Source organism: Chenopodium album, chromosome 7 (assembly GCF_948465745.1).
Source record: "Chenopodium album chromosome 7, dcCheAlbu1.1, whole genome shotgun sequence".
Lineage (NCBI taxonomy): Eukaryota > Viridiplantae > Streptophyta > Magnoliopsida > Caryophyllales > Amaranthaceae > Chenopodium > Chenopodium album.
The window spans coordinates 71,193,857-71,219,894 of NC_137840.1; the positions used below are offsets into that span (position 1 = coordinate 71,193,857).

At 31.0% G+C, this 26,038-nt stretch overlaps 2 protein-coding genes across 2 annotated transcripts; both read left to right on the top strand.

The window, feature by feature from the left end:
- Nucleotides 1–12,961: 12,961 nt before the first annotated feature.
- LOC145639403 (putative jasmonic acid carboxyl methyltransferase 2) lies at nt 12,962–18,887 on the top strand. Its single transcript, XM_081690640.1, has 4 exons — nt 12,962–13,266; nt 14,408–14,824; nt 17,328–17,603; nt 18,299–18,887. Exons 1-4 carry the CDS (start codon nt 13,177–13,179, stop codon nt 18,680–18,682), a joined length of 1,167 nt encoding a protein of 388 aa, XP_081546766.1. The 5' UTR covers nt 12,962–13,176; the 3' UTR covers nt 18,683–18,887.
- A 581-nt stretch (nt 18,888–19,468) lies between these two features.
- LOC145638344 (abscisic acid 8'-hydroxylase 1-like) lies at nt 19,469–23,095 on the top strand. The gene is made up of 10 exons (XM_081689313.1): nt 19,469–19,764; nt 19,909–20,230; nt 21,092–21,241; nt 21,394–21,601; nt 21,682–21,761; nt 21,901–21,987; nt 22,140–22,218; nt 22,291–22,397; nt 22,536–22,654; nt 22,810–23,095. Exons 1-10 carry the CDS (start codon nt 19,538–19,540, stop codon nt 22,928–22,930), a joined length of 1,500 nt encoding a protein of 499 aa, XP_081545439.1. The 5' UTR covers nt 19,469–19,537; the 3' UTR covers nt 22,931–23,095.
- The last annotated feature ends 2,943 nt before the right edge of the window (nt 23,096–26,038 follow it).

Below are 26,038 nucleotides of genomic sequence, written 5' to 3' on the forward strand. Positions count from 1 at the left end.
TGATTCGGTTCAAGTCAATAATTTGCGGGTTATAATCAGGTTGGGTCATTTTCTAGTCGGGTCATTCTCGAGTTCAAGTCGGGTTTGGTTCAAGTCAATAATTTGCTGGTTATAATTAGGTTGGGTCATTTCCAATTCGGGTCATTCTCGGAGTCAAATCAAGTCATGTTCAAGTAAATAATTTGCAGACTACAATCAGGTCGGGTCATTTCCAAGTCAGGTCATATTCGAGTTCAACTAATTATAAATAGATAATTATCATTGTTATCAAACTAATTATTTCCTTTGACTATAATATATATGGCAATATACAAAGGAACTATAGTTTATAATTTAAGAAGACAATTATCTCCTTTGACCATACAACAAATATATACTATATTTAACTCTTAAATTTGAGGATGATGCTCCCTTCTTTTGCTGGCCTGGACCGACTTGGTCTCCCTAGACAGAATGCTTTGATCAATAATGATAAGGTGGTCTAAATTGCATTTAAGGTGATTTGAAATCGGGTCAAGAACAATTTGGGTTGAATTTAGGTCGGTACAATAACAAATCATGTTGATTTCGAGTCGTGTTTTTGAATTTTTGGGTTGGGTTAGTAGTAGGTGTGGTAAAATTCGGGTCAGGTCAATAACAACTCGGGTTGAATTTGGGTCAGGTCAATAACAAGTCGGGTTGATTTCGGATTGGGTTTTTAACAGGTTGGGTTAAATTCGGGTCGGGTTAGGAACGGGTCGGGTTAAATTCAGGTCAAGTTAGTAAAAATTCGGGTTTGACGGGTTAAAACAAGTTAGGGTCAATTTCGTTTCAATTCGGGTTCGGTGCAAGTTAATTAAATTGGCCGTTGTAAACTAATAAATCGGTGCAAGTTGTAAACCGGTAAATTGGCCGTTTAAAAGCAAATTGAATGGTTACACACACCCAATTGGACTCCAGAGGATATTAGGGACCATGGTAAACATTTCGGCAATTTTTATTTATGGGCGAAAAGAAGTCAGAAAATTCCAAAATTAAAGGCTAAATTCAAAATCAAATTTATATCCATGCTTTTTGAGAAATTTTGGGGACCGGTGTTGAAAAGTCTTTAAATTCTACGGAATACATCTCGGGGTCATATAATATCTTTTGGAACCATATATGATCATTATTTGTTGTCATAAATGTTTGTGGTAGACTTGAATTAATGAAATCGGTGCAAGTTGTAAACCAGTAAATTGGTCTTTTAAAGGCAAATTGGATTGTTCCACCCACCCAATTGGACTCCCAAAGGGTATTAGGGACCATGGTAAACATAACGGAAATTTTTATTTTGGAGCAAAATAAATAAAAAAAAAATTCAAAATTGAAGACTAATATTCACGCTTTTTTAGAAATTTTGCAAGTTCGGGGCCAGGTGTAGAAAAGTATTAATATTTTAGAGGATACATCTCGGGGTCATATATAATGTCGTTTGGAACCATATATGATCGTTATATATTGTCATAAATGTTCGTAATAGGCTTGAGTTGATGAAATCCGAGCAAGTTATAAATCGGTACGGTAATTAAATTGGCCGTTTAAAGGCTAATTGGATGGTTCCACCAACCCAATTGGACCCCCGGAGAGTATTAGAAACCATGGTAAACATTTCAGCAATTTTTATTTCCGGGCAAAAAAAAGTAAAAAAATTCCAAAATTGAAGTCTAATATCCACGATTTTTGAGAAATTTTGTAGGTTTCGGGGACTGGTGTCGAAAAGTCTTGAAATTTTAGGGGATACATCTCGGGGTTATATAATTCTATTTGGAACCATATATGATCATTATTTTATTGTCATAGATGTTCGTGTTAGGCTTGAGTTAATGAAATCGGTGTAAGTTGTAAACCGGTAAATTGGTCGTTTAAAGGCAAATTGGATGGTTCCACCCACCCAAAGGGACTCCCGGACATTATTAGGAACCATGGTAAATATTTCGGCAATTTTTATTTCCGGACGAAAAAAAAGTCAAAATTTTCAAAATTGAAGGCTAATATCCACGCTTTTTGAGAAATTTTGGAGGATTCGGGGCCCGATGTCGAAAAGTCTTGAAATTATAGGGGATACATCTCAAGGTCATTTATGCCGTTTGGTACCATATATGATCATTATTTGTTATCATAAATGTTCGTGGTAGGCTTGAGTTAATGAAATCGGTGCAAGTTATAAACCGGTAAACAAAGGCAAATTGGACGGTTCCACCCACCCAATTGGACTCCCGAAGCGTATTAGGGATCATGGTAAACATTTTGGCAATTATTTTTTTCGGGCGAAAAAAAGTCTAAATATTCCAAACATGAAGGGTAATATTCATACTTTTTGAGAAATTTTGGATGTTTTAGGACCCAATATCTAAAACCTTTGAAATTCTAGGGAATAAATCTTGGGGTCATATAATTTCATTTGGAGTCATGCTCACTATTTGCTGTCATAAATGTTCGTGGTAAGCTTGAGTTAATGAAATCGGTGCAAATTGTAAATTGGTAAATTGGTCGTTTAAAGGCAAATTGGATGGTTCCACCCACCCAATTGGACTACTAGAGCGGTATTAGGGACTATGGTAAACATTTCGGCAATTTTTATTTTCTGGCCAAAAAAAGTCAAAAATTTCCAAAATTATAGGCTAATGTCCACGCTTTTTGAGAAAATTAGGAGGTTTTGGGGCACGATGTCGCAAAGTCTCGAGAATTTAGGAAATACATTTGTGGGTCATATAATTCCATTTGAAACCATATATGATCATTATATGTTGTCATAGATTTTAGTGGTAGGATTGAGTTAATGAAATCAGTGTAAGTTGTAAACCGATAAATTGGGCGTTTAAAGGCAAATTGGATGGTTCCACCCACCCAATTAGAATCCCAGAGGGTATTAGGGACCATGGAAAACATTCTGACAATTTTTTATTTTCGAGCGAAAAAAAAGTCAAAAAATTCCAAAATTGAAGACTAAGATCCATGCTGTTTGAGAAATTTTAGAGGTTTCTAGGCCCGGTGTCAAAAAGCCTTGAAATTTTAGGTGATACATCTCAGGGTCATTGTAGACGCCCATTTGTGTCTCCCCAAAACCAAACCCAGTGATGAGTATCTTTCGCGTCGAATCATAATCGAATGAAGTGAAAGTGTGGAAAGTTTAATGTTGCGGATAGTTTTAATTTCTTTTCTCTTCTATCTATTTTTGAAAACTTATTTAAAAAAAAACAGCCAATCCAGTTTGGTTGGTCCATGATATGGGTCCAATAGTAGTGTAGTTGGATGAGGCTTGACAAGACCTTTCCAACGATATATTATAAGCCCAATTCCGATGAATATTGAGGAAGTTATGGCCAATTTACTAAACTGGGCCCGTTTTGAGCCTTATATGCGGCCCAATGATCTAGGGGAGGGCCTAATAGATTTATCATTCCTAATTGCATTAGGAATGATTTTAGTCTTCTAGATTCTTCTAGAAGGTTCTTTTCATTCCTAATTCAATTAGCATTGATAAATTGACTTTTGTTGACTTTTCAGAGTTTTAATTAGAATCAAAGAACGTTTTTTTAGGAAGATACGATTTTATCCTCTTGTACGGCAATTTTTATCTGATTTTAAGAAAACGCGTGAATTTCTGGATCAGCGCCAAAGGCCAGCTGTAGCGCCTGGCGCTAGCATTGGCGCCTGGCGCTAATGTTGGCGTCTCGCGCCAATAGCCAGCGTTGGCGCTAATCAGATTTTATCTGCGCCAGAACTCTGTTTTGATATTTTATCTTTTTGGCTGATTTTCTTTATAAATAATGTCGTAAAAACTCCGTTTTCAATCACCCACAATCATCAGTTTTCACCTACAATCACCGATTCTCTCTATTTTCACCAACTCTCATCAAGATTTCCTTGATCTATCTCTCTCTTTATTTTCTAAACTAGCTTCTCTCATATACAAAATTCCGCATTCATTAGATCTAGATACACCTAGCCATATTCGAAGTTGCCTTCGCCCTAGACGTGAAAGGTTTAATTTCTGAGGGTTTGGTCCCAAATCTCTCTTTCAATTATTTAATTTAATTGTTTTGTTTATTATTTTCCTTGAACTTACTAACGTGTGTATTTTGTTATTAGAAAGAGGTACGAGACATCAAAGTAAGTACTTTAATGGTTTAATTGATATTATGATGTAGAAATCATGCTTAGGTTGTTATTATGATTCCTAGTATCATGTCTAGGGTAACTTTAATATCAAGTATGATTGTTATGATGCCTTTTATGTTCTTCCTAATATTTATGATTGTTAGTATCATGTTAGGGTTAAAGATTTGATTTTTATTGTTTAGTGGACATGCTAGGGTTTGTTATTAATCTTGTTAGTATCATGCCTAGGATCTTGCTAGTATTATGCTTTAACGGTGATATTATTATGATTATGATTATTATTTTGATTATAATTATAATTATTGTTATAATTATTATTATTATGATTATTATGTTGCTTGATATTTATTGTTATTGCTTGATCACGCCTTTTATTGCATGTTTAAAGGGAAATTGGTACTTGTAATCACGCTTATATGAGATAATTAATAATCTTGTTTAGGGTTAATATGATTATAATTCAAGTGATCGCCAATAATAGTTTTATTTGTGCATTAAATTCAACCAACATAGATAAGCAGTTTTAGGGTTAACCTATTGATTGCATGTTAGTCAGAAAGCGCACATGAATACGATCAGAATAAAGTAGAGGCCTATTATTAGGGCAGGTTCAATCTCTTTTAGGTTGGATTTGTACCTTCATCCCCGAACCCTATTTGTTTCAAGACTTTATGGAGTTGATGATCTCTTGGATCGTTAAGGGGTGTAACCTTCACCTCGTGAACGGTTTACAAGTTCCTAAAAAACTTGTTGGCGACTCTTTTGCTCTATCTTCTTTCCCTTTGGACGCCACCATACTTTAGTGTATGATCACAGTGGGGTTCAAGCTAGGGGATTAACGCTTTAAATATTCCCTACAGTCATATAATGCCATTTGGAACCATTTATGATCATTATAGGTTGTCATAAATGTTCATGGTAGGCTTGATTTAATGAAATCGGGGCAAGTTGTAAATCGGTAAATTGGTCGTTTAATGGTAAATAGGATGAATACACCCACCCAATTGGACTCCCGGAGGGTATTAGGAATCGTGGTAAAAATTTTGGCAATTTTTATTTTCAGGCGAAAAAAAGTCAAAAAATTCCAAAATTGAAGGCTTATATCCACGGTTTTTGAGAAATTTTTGAGGTTGGGTATTGTGTCAAAAAACCTTGAGATTTTAGGGAATACATCTCGGGGTCATATAATGACGTTTGGAACCATATATGATCATTATATGTTGTCATAAATGTTTGTGGTAAGCTTGAGTTAATGAAATTGGTGCAAGTTGTAAACCGGTAAATTAGCCGTTTAAAGGCAAATTGGATGGTTCCACCCACCCAATTGGACACCCGGAGTGTATTAGTGATCATGGTAAACATTTCGGAAATTTTTATTCTCGGACGAAAAAAAGTTTATAAAATTCCAAAATTGAAGTCCAATATCCACGCTTTTTGAGAAATTTTGGAGGTTTCGAGACCCAGTGTCGAAAAGTATTGTAATTTTAGGGAATACATTTCGGGGTTATATATGTCGTTTAGAACCCTATATGATCATTATTTGTTATCATAAATGTATGCGGTAGGCTTGATTAATGAAATCGGTGCAAGTTGTAAACCGGTAAATCGATTGTTTAAAGGCAAATTGGATGGTTCCACGCAGCCAGGTGTACTCCAAAAGGGTATTAGGGACCATTGTAATCATTACATAATTTTTTTATTTCCGAACGAATAAAAGTCAAAAAATTCCAAAATTGAAGTCTAATATTCACGCATTTTGCGAAAGTTTGGAAGTTTCGGGGACCGGTGTCGAAAAGTATTGAAATTCTAGGGAATACATCTCGGGGTCATATAATGTCGTTTGGAACCATATATGATCACTATATGTTGTTATAAATGTTCGTGGTTAGCTTGAGTTAATTAAATCGGTGCAAGTTGTAAACCAATAAATAGGCCGTTTAAAGACAAATTGGATGGTTCCACCCACACAATTGGACTCCCGGAGGGTATTAGGGACCATGGTAAACATTTCGGCAATTTTTATTTACGGGCGAAAAATAGTCAAAAAATTCAAAAATTATTGGCCATTATCAACGCTTATTGAGAAATTTTGGAGTTTCCGGGTCCCGGTTTTTAAAAGTCTCGAAATTGTAGGTAATACATATCGGGGTCATATAATGTCGTTTGAAAGAATATGTGATCATTATTTGTTGTCATAAATGTTTGTTGTTGGCTTGAATTAATGAAATCGGTACAAGTTGTAAACCAATAAATTGGTCGTTTAAAAGCAAATTGAATGTTTTCACCCACCCAATTGGACTCCTAGAGGGTAGTAGGGACCGTGGTAAAAATTTTGGCAATTTTATTTTCGGGCGAAAAAAGTCAAAATATTCCAAATTTGAAGGCTAATAATATCCACGCTTTTGGGAAATTTTTGAGGTTTCTGGACTCGGTCTCGAAAAGCTTTGAGATATTGGGGGATACATCTCGGGGTCATATAATAATGTTTTAAACCATGAATGATCATTATATGTTGTCATAAATGTTTGTGGTAGGTTTGAGTTGATGAAATCGGTGCAAGTTGTAAACCAGTAAATATACCCTTTAAAGGCAAATTGGATGGTTCCATCCACCTAATTTGACTTCCTGAGGGTATTAGAAACCATGGTAAATATTTTGGCAATTTTAATTTACAGGCAAAAAAAAAGTCAAAAAATTCCAAAATTTAACGCTAATATCCTCGCTTTTTGAGAAATTTTGGAGGTTTCGAGGCCCGGTGTCGAAAATCCTTTAGATTTTAGGGGATACAACTCAGGGTCATCTAATACCATTTGGAACCATATATGATCATTATATGTTGTCATAAATGTTCGTGGTAGGCTTGAGTTAATGAAATCGGTGCAAGTTGTAAACCAGTAAATTGGCTGTTTAAAGGGAAATTGGATGGTTCCACCCATCCAATTGGACTCCCGGAGGGTATTAGGGACCATGGTAAATATTTCGAAAATTTTTATTTACAGGCGAAAAACAGTCATAAAATTCCAAAATTAAAGGCTAATATGTCTTTGAGAACTTTTGGAGGATTCGGGACCCGGTGTCGAAAAGACTAGAGATTTTAGGGAATATATTTTGGGGTCATATAATGTCGTTTTGAACCATTTATGATCATTATTTGTCGTCATAAATGTTTGTGGTAAGGTTGAGTTAATGAAATCGGTGCAAGTTGTAAACCTGTAAATTGGCCGTTTAGAGGCAAATTGGTGGTTCCACCCGCCCAATTGGACTACCGGAGGGTATTAGGGACCATGGTAAAAATTTTGGCAATTTTTATTTACGGGCAAAAAAAAAAGTCTATATCCACGCGTTTTGATAATTTTATTAGGTTTCGGGGCCCGGTGTCGTTAAGATTTGAGATTTAAGGGGGTATTTCTCGGTGTCATATAATGCCATTTGAAACTATATATGATCATTATTTATTGTTATAAATGTTCGTGGTAGGCTTGAGGATGATGCTCCTTTCTTTTGCTGGCCTGGACCGACTTGGTCTCCCTAGACAAAATGCTTTGATCAATAATAACAAGGTGGTCTAAATTGCATTTAAGGTGATTTGAAATCGGGTCAGGAACAATTTGGGTTGAATTTAGGTCGGGCCATTTACAAGTCGTGTTGATTTCGAGTCGGGTTAATATCAGATCGGGTTGAATTTTTGGGCCAGGTTAGTAATAGGTGTGGTAAAATTTGGGTCGGATCAATAACAACTCGGGTTAAATTTGGGTCAGGTTAATAACAAGTCCGGTTGATTTCGGGTCGGGTTTTTAATAGGTTGGGTTAAATTCGGGTCGGGTTGAATTCAGGTCAGGTTAGTAAAAATTCGGGTTTTGACGGGTTAAAACGGGTTTGGGTCAATTTCGGTTCAAGTCGGGTTTGGTTTAGGTCAATAATTTACGGGTTACATCAGGTCGGGTCATCTCCAGGTCAATTCACGTTCGGGTTCGGGTCTCACATACTCAGGTCAACTAGGGTCTAGGGTTGGTTTCAGGTCGGGTCTGGGTCACCATTTTTTCGGGTTCAAATGGGTCGGTTAATAATCGGGTTTGAGTCGGCATTTCGGGATGGGTCAACTTTTGACAGCTCTAAGAACAGACCCTAATTGTCCAAAATGGATTTTTCCGAGTTGTCCAAACCTGTTTTTTTTTTTTTTGTTTTTTGGAAGCTTGAAATTCAATTCTAAAAACTTTGTCCAACCATGGGTCTTCTTCTAGCCGGACTTGATTTGATCAGGTCTATGACATGTATCTCATCGAGTCATAGGTATAGTAACAATAAACTTGTCATATTATCATTTGCTCCCTTCGTTTTTAGAATACTTGCTCCATATCTCCATGTATGGAGTTTTAAGAGAAATTGGATATAAAGTAATAAAATATGGAGGTACTAGGGTAGGTGAAAGAATAAAAATTGTACTATAAAAAGCAAAAGTAGTTGATGAGAGAATTGGAGGAATGAAAACATGAAATTAATAAAATATGATTTATGTTAGGTTTAGTTGTTAAGAGAAATAAAGAAATATTCTAAATAAGGAAATGGAATGAATATTTTAAAACGGTTGAAAATGAAAAGTGAAGCAAATATTTTAAAACGGAGGTATAATTCACAATAAAGTACTCTTTCCCTGAAGCTACTATAAATTGAAATTGAAAATTCGAATAAAACATGTCATATTATCATTTAATTCAACTCCCCATGTTCCTAGCTACTTTGTATTTGATGATGTTACTCCAGTTACATACTTGGATTAAAAGCCTCTTCACTTTAGCTTAATTTTAGTTAGTTCAGCTCCAATTAGTTCAGTTCAGTTCAATTGAGCTCCTAATTTCCCTCTCTCATAAAATATTCATTTCAGCTAAGTTCAGCTCTAACCAGTTCAGTTCAGTTCAATTTAGCTCCAATTAGTTTAGTTCAGCTCAATTCAGTAAATGTGAACAGACCCTAATCCCATTGATAGGAAAAAACTTGTATCATCCAACATATAGAATTCTATTAAATTCGCTGTGATGCTTGTGTAATTTGTGTGGTTCCAACAGACTAAAAATGTTAAAATATATCCAAAAGGTATTGATGCTATATTATGCATAACTATGTAAAATAAAAACACTACCTTCAAATTTTTTTAGTTGCAAATTTGGAATATCTTATATCTTTCAAATAATATCCCAAAGTTGCAACTTAACAAAAAAAAAAAAATAATAAAAAAATGGAGGTAGTAGATTAAAAATAAAAAAAAATAATAAAAAAAATAAAAAACCAAAATGAGAATAAAAAAAAGCAAACAATTATACATTTTGATGCTCTGTTGTATACAGCATATGCATTTCTTCATCAGATCATCAACAAGTACATGTGACACACCAAGCAAATTAAAGCTCGGTGGAGTTGGTGTTGGGGAATCCACTTTGTGACTTTAAGTTCATGAGTTTAAATCCTATCAACTATATTTTCTTATCAAATTTTATCTACTAAACTGAATTGCTTACAAGAGAAGGAAATAAGAAACTGAATTGAACTGAAATTAAGCTGAAAAAGAATAGGTCCTTAATTCGGCTAAAATTCGAATTACAAAGAAATAAACTTATTCCCTAAACCTCCAACACTATTGTGGATGCCTTAATGAATCCTACATGTCTATTTGCTCAATTAATTGACAACACTTACCATATCGTCTTATCTAATCTTAGAATTTATACGTATGTAATCAATCTCAACGAACAAACTTAATTTTCCTCCAATGTGATAATTTTCTTGTTTCAATTCCTAGAATAAATTCTAATGAATCATGAAATAAACTGTTCAAATATTGTCGGCCCGTGTTTTTAATGTGTTGTACACTTGTACGATGTTATATCAAGCTATTTGCATCAACGCTGCCCTTTACAGTTTTACAACGTTATACAAGTAATTTAACATTACAATTACAATAATCGTTTACAACGTTTTTGATAACTTTGTATCTTATTTCATACTCCGTATGTATCATGTATGCATGTCAGTCAAGTCACCATCATAAAACATTTGAAAAGTAAAACTACAAAATTAAATTGAAAAATGCCTCCATTATTAGGCTTGTATTTCGTACTACGTTGTCTAGTTTTGCTTATTATTCCTTTTCAATACGAATACATATTTTTAGAAGTCGAATCAATGGGGAGCATGCGTATGAAAGTAGAATTTACAAAATTTAAGCTTAATAAAAAAGACAAAAGTTGAAAATTTAAAGTGCGCAATTAAGATTTTATGTGCGATTATTATATTATATGTATATGACATTAATAAAAATAGATAGGATAACAAATATTTTAATTTGCCACTTTCTTCATATAATATGTCCCTAATAGAAGAACTATTGAACAAACAAAGGGGGCGCCTAGTTGATGAGCCTGATCAACAAAAGTTGTAAATCAGGTGGCAGTTTGGTCATTGATAAATAAGTTGTACGTAAAACTGGATGATTTGTCTCTTTTTCTTTTTCCCTTATGTTTACTACTTTCATCATTACTAATAATACTATTATTATTACTAATTAATAATATGTATATTCTTTATTAATTGACAAAGATACATTTTTTTTGGTAGAGAAAGATCAGAGTTATTTAATTTGTTTCCTTTGGCCTGGTTAATTGATACTCCGTAATTATGTATACATAACTATATATGAATCAGAGAAATTAGATCGAAATGCACAACAACAATTCTTTTTAAAAAAAAATGTTAAATCGAAAATTTTGAAGTTAAAACCAATATTGGTATAACTCCATCCAAGAATTCTGAAAAACCAATTTCATCCCCAATTCAAGGCCAAAATTTTACATCTAGGATTTGAGGTTCGTTTTGCTTTGTTAGAATTTTTATTAAAGCTATCATCAATTCATCAGGATCCCAATTCATCATGAATGAACAATGAAGTATATAGTAATGAATTATATAATTGCAATATTGTTTGTTTTGTTTTATATTTAATTTTTGGGCAGCAAAAATTGACCAATTGGGTATGACCGTATGAACTTATGATTAGTTCGGGGTTTATCGATGGGTGAGGCAGAAATGAAAGTAATGATTATAACTTAACTAATTTTTATTTATTTTTTAAGAAAATGACCGTAAAAGAAATTTTGGTTCCATCATGCTCTAATCGTACCCTCTAATTTATAGTGGCGTGGTCCATTAACGTTGGACTATCTAGGAGACCCAAGAGAGGATGAATACGATTGTTCCATATACCTACCCTATCAGGGAATAAACACCATACAAAAAAAATTTGTTTACATATACACGCGAGAGCATGATTTGTATATAAGTGCAATGTAGTCTCTATTATTTTTCTAGTTGATGTTGTTTTTATTATACTTACATATTTCATTATCACTCTCATGATGTACTATTGACCACATATATGTTTTTTATTTATATTTTTTAATATCTTTATTAATGAATTAGCCTATGTTAAGTTTAGTGGTTAACCTTACTTTTGTTTATCTAATTTGAATCTGAAATGATTTTTTCTATTTGATCTAAATGTCCGATTTGAGTAAATTTTCACCGTATATGTACGATAATCAATAAGGGGAAAAAAAATCAATTGAGGTCTTATTATTAATTAGATATATAGATTTATACACATCAATGTGTATTTTTTTTAATATATATATGTAATTTTCATAATTTTTTATTGCAGAACTAAAGACAAAATCTAACAATAAACAATAATCCCCGTCAAAAAAAAAAAAACAATAATCACAAATAATAATATACTATGTCTTTAGTTCTGCAAAATAAAGTCTTATTATTAATTAGATTTATACACATCAATGTGTATATTTTAAATATATATGTCCCTCAGTATAATGAAATAAAATATACTCTGTAATAAAGTATGATTTGAACTTATTTTTTCTTATAATTTAGGGCCTGTTCTCTTCCGTTGAAATTCAGTTCAGTTCAGTTCAGTTCAGTTCAATTCAGTTCAGTTCAGTTCAGCTCAGTTCAGTTCAGTTCAGTTCAGTTCAGTTCAGCTCTTAATTTACGTCTAATAATATTGCTAATGATATAAAGCCAAATTTCATTCTTTTAAGCTCTTATTACAACGACGACAACAACAACAACAACAACAACAACAACAACAATAATAATATTAACAATAATAATAATAATAATAATAATAATAATAATAATAATAATCAATAAGTAATAAATAATAATAATAATAATAATAATAATCATCAATAAATAATAATAATAATAATAACAATAATAATTGAAATAATAATACTAATAATAATAATCAATAAATAATAATAATAATCATCAATAAATAATAATAATAATAATAATAATAATAATAACAATAATAATAATACTAATAATAATCAATAAATAATAATAATAATAATCAATAATTAATAATAATAATAATAATAATCAATAATTAATAATAATAATAATAATAATAATAATAATAATAATATGTACATTTGTATATACACATATGTATAGTAATAAATAATCAAAGATCACTAATCCGTAGTTAAAAATCACTAATTAATAAGTTTAGTTCAGTTCAGCTGAGTTCAGTCAATCGGAACAGACCCTTATTTTGTTCTTATATGAACTGCAAATAAGTACGGATGCTTAAATAGTGAAAACTAAACATTGCTTTAATTAGAGTTATTTATTTACTTTATTTTATTTTTAAAGGGGCATTAATTAGATCAACTCTTTATTCATTCTTTTGGAGGCAATATTGTGGCTACTATAATTGACTTGAAATTGACTAGGTGTAGACATTGCCTATAAAATGTCACTCCCTCAACCTCAGTCCATTCACTAAGGAAGAAGTATTTGAGCATCTTCCTTTGTTCCACTCTAGTTTTTAGTATTTTTTTTTTTTTGAAGGATCATTCTACTCCACATAATTTTATTAGGGAGAACAACTAACATTAATTATCTTGATTTAATTTCTTCTTCTAGTTTTAACACATTATACAATTTTAATTTATTTTTATGGAGTTGACAACAATGGACATGCGTCAAATTTTCCACATGAACAAAGGCCAAGGAGAAGAAAGTTATGCAAAGAATTGTACTGTTCAGGTAATTATATACACTCCCCATTTTAACTGTTTTACCATTCATATATGAGTAATACCCTATATATATATGTCAAATAAAATTCATTTTCTTTCCTCAAAAAAAAAAAAAAAAAAAAGTCATTTCTTAATTGCAATTTGTTTTATCTCTATGAATATATTTGCAAATTTTTTTTTACTATTCAATGGCTACAATAAAATTGTACGAGTAGCTATTGTAATTAGTTTTAATCTGGGCCATGTATTTTTAATGTTCAATCTTGTCCATTCATTCAATCGACTTTAATTTTTAATTTTTTTTTTCTTGATTACGAAGAAAAAAATTGTTGTACAGTTTCCAAAGCAAAATTTATGAACCTTGCCATTGATGCATATTCTTGAAATTTCTTAGCTCAAATGATTCTCCCATCTCAATTAAAAATCAACATTTGATTATAGTTTATAAACAATATAAACCTAATTACCGCATTATATATTACAACTTTACAAGGCCCATAATTAATTTTGCATCAACTTTATCAAAAAATGAATCATCCTCCATTAAAGAAAACCATAAAAAGGGAGGAAAAAAGAAGAAGATGATACTATTTAAAAAAAATGTGAAATTTGTCTATAATTTTCAAGAAACCAATCAATTGATATTAAAGATGAAAAAATTGAAAACATCAAGTATGATAAATTAGAAATTTCATCCTTCTTTCAGACCAAAATGGCTGGTATTAAAAAAGTTGATTTTTTTTTTTAACCGTATTTTAAAGTCAACTAATGGATGGATATGATGAATTTTATTAATCAGAGGGTTGTGATTCACTCAGTTACATACAATGGCCACAATTTTATTACAGTAATTTGAAAACTGTCCTTTTTATATATATTTTTTATTAATATTTAAAATTTGTTTTCTTGATGAATATAGGTGTCAAAATGAATAATATTGTAATTGCTAAAAATATAACGATGTAATCATGTAAATAACAAGTAAAAAGGAGCCAATAGGGTCACCTCTTGACCTAGTGGTTAGGATTGAAAATATGTGTACGATAGATCAGCTTCATGTCTCCCATTCGTTGAAAAGGTTATTTTTTTTTTGGTTACGTTGAAAAGTCTTTAATTAACTAATTTTTTTTTTTTTTTTTTACTTTCAGAACAAGATATTATCCCTAACAAAATCATTTGTTGAAGAAGCCATACAAGGCTACTTAAGCAATGAGTTACCAGAGACCATGGTCATCGCCGACCTCGGTTGTTCATCAGGCCCAACAGCCCTAGGGGCGGTGTCGGAGATAATCAACATGGTTAATGCAAGATGCCGGAAGATGGAGGGACATTCATCATCACCCAAGTTTATGGTGTTTTTGAATGACTTACCAGGAAATGACTTCAATGGGGTGTTTGGATCACTCTCTAATTTTCAAAACAAGTTGAAAGAAGAAAAAGGCGGTGAATTCGAGCCGTGTTCATGTTTTGTAGCTGGTCTTCCTGGAAGTTTTTATGGGAGGTTGCTTCCAAACAAGACTTTGCACTTTGTCCACTCTTCTTCTAGCTTGCATTGGCTCTCTCAGGTTAGACTATTTCTAATTAATATTTGACACACTATCATTTATAAATTACTTCGTTTCGAAATAATTAATTGATATCTTATCCTCTTTTGTCTATTTTAAAATTAAATGTAAGAGATCGACCTCTTATCCATCATTGAACTATATTTATCATATTCACCATAGCTCATTAATAAGTTTATGTCACCTTTTAAATATTACAATATTTCGTACGAAGTATAAATCTATATCTATACTTAGTATTTAAAAAGTATAACCAAGAAACTAAGAAAGACACATGTCCCCATCCATTCTATTACACTTCTCTAACCATAGTGCCACATGTCATCTTACACTATTAATTTTTTTATTACACTATTTTTTTTTTAATTCTTTCATTAAACTTATACTTCATCATTCATACACACTTCATCTCTCCCCTTTAATTCAACCTTTTCCTATTCTGTCTTTAATTTTAGCCCTTCCACCTTCTATTTAAGCCTCTTTTTTCTATTAAAGTTCCAAAATTTTAATTTCTTTAATCATGTTTCCGATTACATATTATATCCTATAATGACTTGCTGATATTTCCTCACTTATCTCTTAATAAAATTTTTCTGATTACATATTATACCCTATAATGACTTAACTGATATTTCCTAACCCGTGCATTGCACGGGCCAGAAGGCTAGTTAAATCTAATAACTTTACTTTACATTAAACAATTTAATTTTATGGTTTCCTACCTTATCATTTTCTTAAACTACGTGTAACATGTCAGTTATTTTGAAGTGGAAGGAATAGTTACTTATGGAGTATTGTGCATATGAAAAGTATAATAATGCTAAAGATTTAGTTTAGATGAAAATAATAAGAATTAATTGAGAAGAAAATAACGGTTTAATAGTTTTGTATGGGAATGAAAATTTGTTAAAATTAAAGAAAAAAACTATACATAGCTTAATAAACAAAATTGAATAATCGTGACTACCTGTCAACATCATCATAAACTCATAAGTCATCTATATATATATATATATATATATATATATATATATATATATATATATATATATATATATATATAATCGTATATATTTTTGTTCCATGAAAAAAAAACCCAAAACATCGATTATTAAAAAAAAAAAAAAAAAAAAAAAAAAAAAAAAAAAAAAAAAAAAAACGTTGCATAAAATAACCACACCAACAACATTATCCTTACAAATCTTACAAAGTTAGGAACGTGAATTATGAATCATATGTATCTTTGCTTTTTTGCTATCAAATTTGGAAGTGTCCCTATTCATGTATCGTACTAGTAATTACTCCGTAATACTAATGCCCGTCTATCAACTGTTGATATACATATGTTTTGTAATTTGTATTCACAATTGTTGTTGGACCACCCACCACAAACACACAACATTCACAATTATTAAAAATATTGATGTACTTATTCAGTTATTCATCAATAGCCATTCGAAACCTATCTTAAAAGGTATCTTAGATACCTATGTTTTTACCCCCACAAAATAATAAAAATTAAATTAAATTAAAAAATAAAATAAATCCCAAGAAACCTATGTATGGACTATGGAGTACGAATTGAAGTTTAAATTTAAAGCATGTTCACATTTACTGAATTGAGCTGAACTAAATTGAAATGAACCGATTGAAGCTGAACTGAACTGATTGGAGTTGAACAGAACTGAACTGAGCTGAAATGATTATTTTATGAGAGAGAGAAATTAAATTAAAAGTTGAACTGAACTGATTGGAGCTGAACTGAACTGAAATTAAATAAATGTGAACAGGCCCTTAAACTTGGTACATAACACCTAATATTTTCTTCAATTTGTTAACTAATTATAAGCACCATCTCTTTTGAAGATTAATTTTTATTGATGAATATAAGTAATTTACACAGTAATACAAGTTGGGGCCTTAGGGCCTGTTCTCATTGACTGAACTCAACTTAGCTGAACTGAACTGAACTGAGCTGAACTAAACTGAACTGAACTAAACTGAAATGAATATTTTATAAGAGAAGGAAATTAGGAGTTGAACTGAACTGAACTGAGCTGAGCTGAACTGAACTGAACTGAATTTCAACGTAAGAGAACAGACCCTTAGGGTATATATAAGACAATGACGCGACACTAAGTTTAATTGATATTTTATACGAAGTATCATGTTATAATGTTATATGTACTCCTTTATTTAAGATTATGCTCCATCTAATTGGGAACCTATAATAATAATAATAATAATAATAATAATAATAATAATAATAATAATAATAATAATAATAATAATAATAATAAAATTTTTTTTTTTTAAAAAAAACCTCTGTATATTTGCTTGTGTGACAGATTAATCGACCGTGTATAATTACTAATATAAAAACTAATATAGAAAATTGTATTTGTATAGTCATATACATATACTCATATTAATACTTATATGCAACTCATATATAGCATAGTCATGTATCATCTATTGAAAATCGATTTAATTTAATTTGCAGGTTCCAGCGGGTTTGGATGACAAAGATAACGCAAAGATGCTAAACAAAGGAAAGATATACATGTCAATGACCAGCCCAAATGAAGTGATAAATGCATATAAATTACAATTTAGAAAGGATTTCCTTTCATTTTTGAAATGTCGTGCAGAAGAAGTGATTTCAGGGGGGCGTATGGTGTTAACATTTATGGGTAGTAGGTCCAATAATCCTACTTCTGAACATAATTTCTATCCTTGGGAGTTGATTGCCAGGAGCTTTAACACCATGGTTTCTGAGGTTAGTTTTTATAGGTTTTGCTTACCACTTACGTACGACATTTAAGTATGAATAGAACATATCTGGTAGTATTCAGAATGGACGACAAAATCATACATCTCAGGATCACCTGAAATCGAGAGTAGAACTCTAACTATCATAAAAACTTAATTATAGTTCAGTGATTTATTGTTAATATACTCGTATTTAATTAGTATTAATTTAGTCCATAACAATTCTATAAATGTTAGCATTTTTTTCTATATTGCCAAAAAAAAAAAAAAAAAAAAATAGTTGAAACCAAAAAATTAAAATGATTAACTCACTATAATGAGTCTAAATGGTTATTGAAGATTTAAAAACTTCACATGCATTAATAAACATGTGGATGCAAGTTAATTTAATTAGACCCTATTATGCTCAAATTATTTTAAATTATTTCAACAAAATTATTTACAAGCATATGGTTAAACATAACATATTACAACAATTTTAGATAATTTCATATAAGAGTTCACACAATTTCTTCTAGTAAAAAAATAGAATAAATAAACTTAGGACAAAATGAGTGTAATAGAACAAACCCTGGCCTTAATTAACCTAAGTTTCAAATCTCACCACTTTTTGTTATTTTGTACATAATTATGAATTGTTCTACATATTATTGTAAATAAATACTAACAAGTACAACATGCACGTATGATGAACTAATGTAGGGGTTGATTGAAGAGGATAAAGTGGATAATTTCAATGTGCCATATTATGCACCATGCCTAGAAGAAGTTAAACAATTAGTAGAAGAAGAATCATCATTTTCCGGGCATCGTTTCGAAGCTGTTGAAGTGGAATGGGATGGAGACGTAAAACTGATCAGCAACAACCAGTCTGATGAACATAGTTTATGCAAGGCGGCGCTCGCCAAGGGTGAAAGAGTAGCCAAGATACATAGAGCTGTGGTTGAGTCTATGTTGGAGCATTACTTTGGGAAAAATATTATGGATGATCTTTTTCAAAGGTATATCAAGATTTTGGAAGATCACTTTATTAATAACCGTAATTCCACAATGATTAGTTTAGTTGTTTCCTTAATTAGAAATTAATTAGCTTTACCTTACATGCTTAGAAGGTTACCTCTTACTTACATAGCTAGTATTTTAGTTCTTTCCTTGGATTGCAAGTTAGCTTAAACTTCATTTGTGCGGCTTAAGATTTGCTTATTTTTGTTCTTGTAATAGTAGTTTTAAATTGAATGTGTTGCTATGAAATGTTTAATAAATTAGCCATTTGATGATATTCAATCTCTAATTTGGTTGAAGATTTCGATATATGGAGTATATTGTTAAATTTATAAAGTATAGCAAAAAAAAAAAAGTATAATTATATACGTGACATATACACCAGTTTGTACGGTGAATATCTTAAAAAGATGATAAGTCTAATTTTTCAAAAAAAAGTTGGTCCAGGCATGACCCAGACCATGTGAAGTCGTACCTTATATTAGGTAAAGCAGGGCTTATTAGAAATGATGATGCTTACAATCCATTCTTGAATTCCTAACAAATAGTACTCTTACTTATTCTGTATTGCGTTTCTTCACATCAAAATTGAAATTAATCAGTGACTAGTAATTAATTGAACAAAAGCAAAGAATTGATAAAAAGAAGCAATCAATTATTCAATTTTAGTAGCCCACTAACTATAGTGGAGAACATTAAACAGCAATGTGCAGGCCAAGATCACAACACCCATCATCTCCCTTAATTAACGTGGCCTTTCTTCCATCGTTAAATTGAACCACCTTTAATTAAAACTATATCATAACTTTAATATAATCAAATATCATATTAAATTTAAATTTAAATGCATATATGTCAATGAGTGATCAAGAATAACAAAGCATAACTTCCAAATAATCAAATAACTATTTCATATTAGAGCAAATTATTAGAAGAATTATGGCTTTGGGATTCTACCTATTTGTTCTCATTTTATTGCTAATTGGTTATTTGATGAAAAAGTTATGGTTAATTAATCATAATGATGGTAAAAATGGAGAATTAAGTATAAATTTTCCACCTGGAAGTAGGGGATTACTCCCTTATATTGGAGAAACCTTACAATTCATTGCAGCAATTTATAGCAAACAAGGTTTTTATAGCTTTGTTCAAGCTCGCCATCTCAGGTATACTTCAAAACTCTACAATTACTTTTTATTTAATGGAAATAGTCATCTAAAAAATGCACACGCGTACCTATCTGGCCTGATTATATATAAATCATGAATGTAATTATTCTTTTATATCCAATTTTATTTTTCCTCGAGTAGGTATGGTAATTGTTTTAAAACGCACATATTTGGGGAGACACATGTGTTTGTGGCAAGCACGGAATCAGCCAAGGAAATATTAAGCAATGATTTGGGAAAATTTACAAAGAAGTATATTAGGTCAATTGGAGAAGTAATTGGGTCAGAAAGCCTACTTTGTGCATCACATCAAACTCACAAGCTAATTCGAAGACATCTTCTTGACTTGTTTAACTCAAATTCGATTGCTGATTTCACCAAGCAATTTGATCAATTGGTTGTAGATTCTCTCAACTCTTGGAAAAATACAGGAAATGTGATCATACTTGATCAAGCACTTAAGGTATGATCAAATCATTGACTATTCTTTTTGTAACATCTATATATCTTAGAATAATATATAAGAATCATTTTGACCTATTTGAAATCATATTTATGAAGCTATTTTTTTTATTTAGTTCAAGATTTAACTATGTTACTTTTTATGGAATAAACATTGAAAAGTTATGGAATATATATATAAATTGCTTTTGAGTATGCCCTAGACATGACGTAAATGAAACTTTGAATCAAGTCTTTCATATATGCTTTCGAATTTTAGTTATGATAAATGTACAATGTATACCATAATAATTATGATTCCAATATAATTTATGGTTGATGAATTCGAATTTGTTTCAGTCATATTGGTTGTATCGATTTGGCCCGTGCACAATTTTATGCATAAAGTTATTCTTGTATAATCTCATACTCAAAAAAGGAATTTTGGCTACACGTGCTTTAAATATGTTTTATTCAACTGATTTTTATTTATCTGAACATGTCAAATCTTATTAAAACTTGTTTTACTTGTAATTTGAACTATGGATATATAACCTTTATCAAAATTTATTTTCGCCAAACTCACCTTCATAAAACTTATAAAACCTTAAATAAATGAAAATAAGGTGAACAAAATATGAGAACACTTTGTAACTTATTGTTGAAAACTCTGAAATTAGTCAAGTATTTTACTGCACTAAACCAATATGATGCAAGACTACTTGCTACTTGGGCTTAAAAATTTTCAAATTTAAATTTTTTTTAACATTGGGCTTATTAAAGTGGGCCAGGTTTACCAAAAGTTAGATGTTAAATAATTGGGCCTTTAGTCTAAGTTGAACAAATAATGAAAACTAATGGGCTTGGTCTATGAATTTGGCAGATAACCTTCAAGGCAATGTGTAAAATGCTACTAAGTTTAGAAGATGGAAGTGAGCTATCTATGCTACAAAAGGATGTTGCTTGGGTTTGTCATGGAATGCTTGCATTTCCTTTGAATTTACCCTGGACTACTTTCAGCAAAGGTCTTAAGGTAAACTTTCTAAACCTTTGTAGCAGCTTATATTAACCCCGGTCCTCGGCCTTAACCCCTCTCCTAGGCCCTTGCTCCCCTCGGTAGCTAGCCTCTATTCAAGGGCAAGCCCCTAGTCCGCGGTATGAAATTGAGATAAATTGCAAATGTAGGCAAGGAAAAGAATTATGAACTTGCTAGAGAAGATGATTCAAGAGAGAAGAGCAAGACATTCGACACAAATTCCTTATGGTCATGATAATAAAGATTTTCTACAATACTTGCTTCTAGGAAAAAATCACGAACCATGCTCTTCTGACTCAGAGCCAAGCTTAACTGATGCACAAATCAAAGATAACATCTTAACCATGATAATTGCAGGTAATTCTTCAATGAGTGAAATAAGCAAAACAATTAAGAAATTATATATTTAATGATGTGTAAATAAATTAAAAATGTAGGTCAGGACACCACAGCAAGCGCGATGACATGGATGGTGAAATACTTGGATGAAAATCAAGGAGTACTACAAGTTGTAGAGGTATATACAATCTTACTATGTATGATGGATTATGCTTGAGTTAAATAACTTAAATAGTTATAAAATTGACCTTGTAATATTGTAAATGTACAACAAACCATACTTTTATTTATGTTATAAAATATCTTTATTCTAACAGGATGAAGTACTCAGCTTACATAAAAGAGTTGCAAACAAATCCTCCCTTACATTAGAAGATCTAAATGAAATGACATATGCTGCCAAAGTACTATTCTGCCCTCTTTTGTTAGCTGTTTAAATTAGTCCGATAGATATTTTTTTTTGAGATGTCCCTTAAAAATTGTCTCGTTTTAAATATGATTAAAAAAATCTTGTCATAAGGACTTTTATTAATTAATGAATGGTATAATAATTCAGGTAGTAAAAGAAAGCTTGAGGATGGCATCAATAGTACCATGGTTCCCAAGAGTTGCTCTTCGCGACTGCAACATCTTAGGTTAGTCTACCTTAAATTAAGGACATACATAATACATACATGTTATATAATTTACTAATTTACTTGATATAGGATATACAATCAAGAAAGGATGGAATGTTAACGTCGATGCTAGAGCTATACACTTTGATCCTACCATACATAAAAATCCTTGTAAATTCATTCCATCTAGGTTTGATGTAAGATTTCCTTTCAACATTCACTTGTGTACTCTCTTATACTCAGCTTTCAATCAGTTTTTACAAACACCGAAAAAGGTGTATGTACGTGCCTTGATACGTACAACAACTGAGTCATTTGTGTTGTTTATTACGCAGAATAAACCAAAACCATACACTTTCTTAGCTTTTGGCGCGGGAGGAAGAACATGTCTAGGCATGAATTTAGCTAGAACAATGATGCTTTTGTTCATTTACCGGTTAATCACCACTTACAAGTAAGTCCTCCTAGCAAGAATTGGAAATTTTACTTTTTTTTTTTAAACCATTGGAAATTTTACTGTGTAACGTTAATTTTTTTACTAACAAATTGATTAGTGGATCGACTTAATGATACATTTTAAACGTGTTTTATCTTTTATGCAATTCTTAGGTGGGAGGTGACAGATCCAGACTCGAGTGTGGAAAATTGGGCACTATTTTCGAGGTTAAAAAGCGGTTGTCCAATCCAAATTACACGAATTAACAATGAAACAAAAATTAAGGATAATTAAAAGATTACATTAACACCCTTGTACAATGTATTTGTATACATTTGAAAATTTTACAGTATGAACTATTAACATGTACAATAATCTATTGTACACATTTGAAAATTGTTCTAATAAACAGTGATACGAAATGAAACAACGTTTTGATTGGGCTCTTACCTTATTAAGATCCAGATTTTGTAGAACATGGGCCTGCTCTTTGGGCTGGGCAGTTTATAAAGTTGGGCCATTGTTACTTCAACTTGGACGCATATGACCTTACAAGTCATGAGTAAGATGTTTGGTCCAATCCTCAAAGTCCAAATAAATTGTTGCAAGTTAAAAAAATAAATAAAAATAAAAAAAAAAGAACAATTGGTCTTGTATGGACCTGGTCTACAGTAAATTCTTGTAGACCCAAAATTTGACACTTTTAAATAATATAATCACATTCTGGATGATATAATCACTTTTTTAGATGATATAATTATCTATTTGTGATCATATTTTGAATTATATAATCTCATATTAAACCATTTAATGAGATAATATAATTATCTTTAGGATGATAAAATTTAAAAATCATGTTTTGAATGATGTAATTTACTATTTGATAGTACTTTTTATAATGATAAATTCACCTTTTGAGTTATAAATTTACATAACAGTTTCAAAATGATATAATCACTTTGGTAGTAATATAATCACATCTCGTATGATATAATCACATTCGTGTGGTATACAAGATGGTTGGGTCTACAATAAGTTATTGTAGACCGGATCTATTCTAGTCTTTGTATTCAACATGATATAATCACTTTGGTAGTAATATAATCACATCTCGTATGATATAATCACATTCGTGTGGTATACAAGATGGTTGGATCTACAATAAGTTATTGTAGACTGGGTCTATTCTAGTCTTTGTAAAAAAACGAATATTTGCATAGAATGTAGTTATTAGAATTAAGGAGGACAAGTTACGTTTTTACCTATATATTAATTTCTAACCCTTTTTTTTTTTTTTTTTGAAGACAATTAGCTTCTAACTTTATATATACTAGGGGAGCTTACGCGCACGTTGTGCGCCACATATTCGATGTTTACGGTCAAGTTGTGATAGCTTGTCATGACACCCAAAACTTAATTAGTGGCTAGGCTTTTGAACGCATATACTAATAAATAAATTATTGAAAATCATATCTTTGCGTACGTACGGAAATAACACTTGAAAATATATACTATACACTATTCACTTTTTAGTTATAAGGTTTTTATGGTGCAATATGACTTTTGTTGTGAATTATAATATACATCACCCATCACTTTTAGTTGCACACTTTAAAATATATATACATTTTTCATTTTTTTTTTAATGATTGATCTTTATTTTTATTGACTTATTTTAGGCAAAATAGTCATGTGGGATCTTATTAGATTCATCTCGATATATATATATATATATATATATATATATATATATATATTTTAAATATTTAATCTTTATATTTTTTACATGTCTATGTATAATGTGAGATACAAGAGATTGAAATTATGTATTCACAGGCGTGAAAGTTAAAATGTTGCAACTAAAAGTTAACGGAGAAAGTTTTAGAAGAAAAATGTCTAATTAGGTGATGAGGTAATTAAATTCGATGGATTTGTGTGTGTGTGTGTGGGGGGGGGGGGTTTAATGAAAATAGTAACAAAGTGGATTATATCCAGCCTATTCCCCCATCCCTTGAAGAGGACTGTTATCAGGTTAAATAGTTTTGCCTTCTAACGTTAGAAGAAAAATAACTTTGGGCGTTGGAAGTTGAAAGGGAAGGAACACTAAAGAAGCTAAGAAGAATAAATACGGGAAGTATAAGAGTTAATATGACATAAATGAGTATATGGGTACATAAACATTTTTAGGGGTAAAAAAGTCATCACACTATTCATAAGAGTTGTTTTGAACTTTTTATAAGGTAGGGACTTCGTACATAGTATTTGTTTTATCTTACTTTTATGGTTTTTTGGCATGAAACTATGATGCATATGTAAATAGCTAGGTTCCTTTATTTACTACTCCATAGCTTAATAGTTATCAATTAATCACCAATTACAAATTACAACTTACAAGTGAATTTTACTGACATTGAGAATTATGTTGCACTAAGTGTCGGTTCTGATTTTATGAACTTAACTGAACTGAATATTTTATGAGAGAAGGAAATTAGGAACTAATTAAACTGATTAAAGCTTAACTCAACTAAATTGAACTGAAAATAAGCTAAAGAGAACATGCCCTAACATGTTAATTAGTCTAATGCATTCAAAAGCAACCCTGAACTTTTTTTCAAAAGGTGACAATATCGAACTCAATACGTATTGAGTTTTAGGGCACATGATGCAAGCACGAAATGAACTCGAGCCCAAATCAATTTAGTGATTTAGTCCATATATCTTATAATCTAAAATTACAAACTAGAATTTGACACAAACTAGATATGATTTGTATAAATACAAACGTTGTAAAAATTGCCAACTTTATTCACTAATTATATCAATTATCAAGCCTATGCAATATGCAATCCAAGAGAATAACTTATCTTTACAAGTTACACGTGTAAACGAATAATCAAAATTACGAAGCATGATTAATTAAAAAATATTGTTAGAGCATATTTAAGATTGAGTTTGGTGTCCATTATCCAGCAACTACACAGCTAGCTAAATTTCCTCATGTACAAGTAATGTAGTAGCTAAATATGTACAGAAAAGGTAGGTCGATGTACTAATTAATTAATGCGTTACATTGTAATTGTGTATATTAGGGTCTTCTAAATGTTGGATAATTAGTAGACTTTAGGCTTAAACTGAATTTAATATCATAATATAACAACAATTAGCAACATCTTTTCTTCACTTGCTAGGAATCAGGAAGCAGATTTGTAGGTAACTATTAAAATAAAGTTTAAATTTTGTCTAATTTGAATGTTATGCATGACAGCTAACTAATGTGTTTGGATAAAAGGGTCTTAAATAAAAGTGTTAGTTTCTTGCTTTTTCTTAATTGTATATTATGGAAAAGTTGTAATTATGCAAAAAATCAACATATCTATAAGCTAATTTAAGACTTGTATATTT

What these genes read in the sequence shown, in the direction of transcription:
- LOC145639403 (XM_081690640.1), top strand. Translation starts at nt 13,177, where the DNA reads ATGGAGTTGACAACAATGGACATGCGTCAAATTTTCCACATGAACAAA. An exon ending in CAAAGAATTGTACTGTTCAG is followed by an intron (nt 13,267 to 14,407) that starts GTAATTATATAC and finishes TTTTACTTTCAG; the next exon opens with AACAAGATATTATCCCTAAC. An exon ending in GCTTGCATTGGCTCTCTCAG is followed by an intron (nt 14,825 to 17,327) that starts GTTAGACTATTT and finishes TTTAATTTGCAG; the next exon opens with GTTCCAGCGGGTTTGGATGA.
- LOC145638344 (XM_081689313.1), top strand. Translation starts at nt 19,538, where the DNA reads ATGGCTTTGGGATTCTACCTATTTGTTCTCATTTTATTGCTAATTGGT. An exon ending in TACTTGATCAAGCACTTAAG is followed by an intron (nt 20,231 to 21,091) that starts GTATGATCAAAT and finishes TGAATTTGGCAG; the next exon opens with ATAACCTTCAAGGCAATGTG. An exon ending in TCATTCCATCTAGGTTTGAT is followed by an intron (nt 22,398 to 22,535) that starts GTAAGATTTCCT and finishes TTTATTACGCAG; the next exon opens with AATAAACCAAAACCATACAC.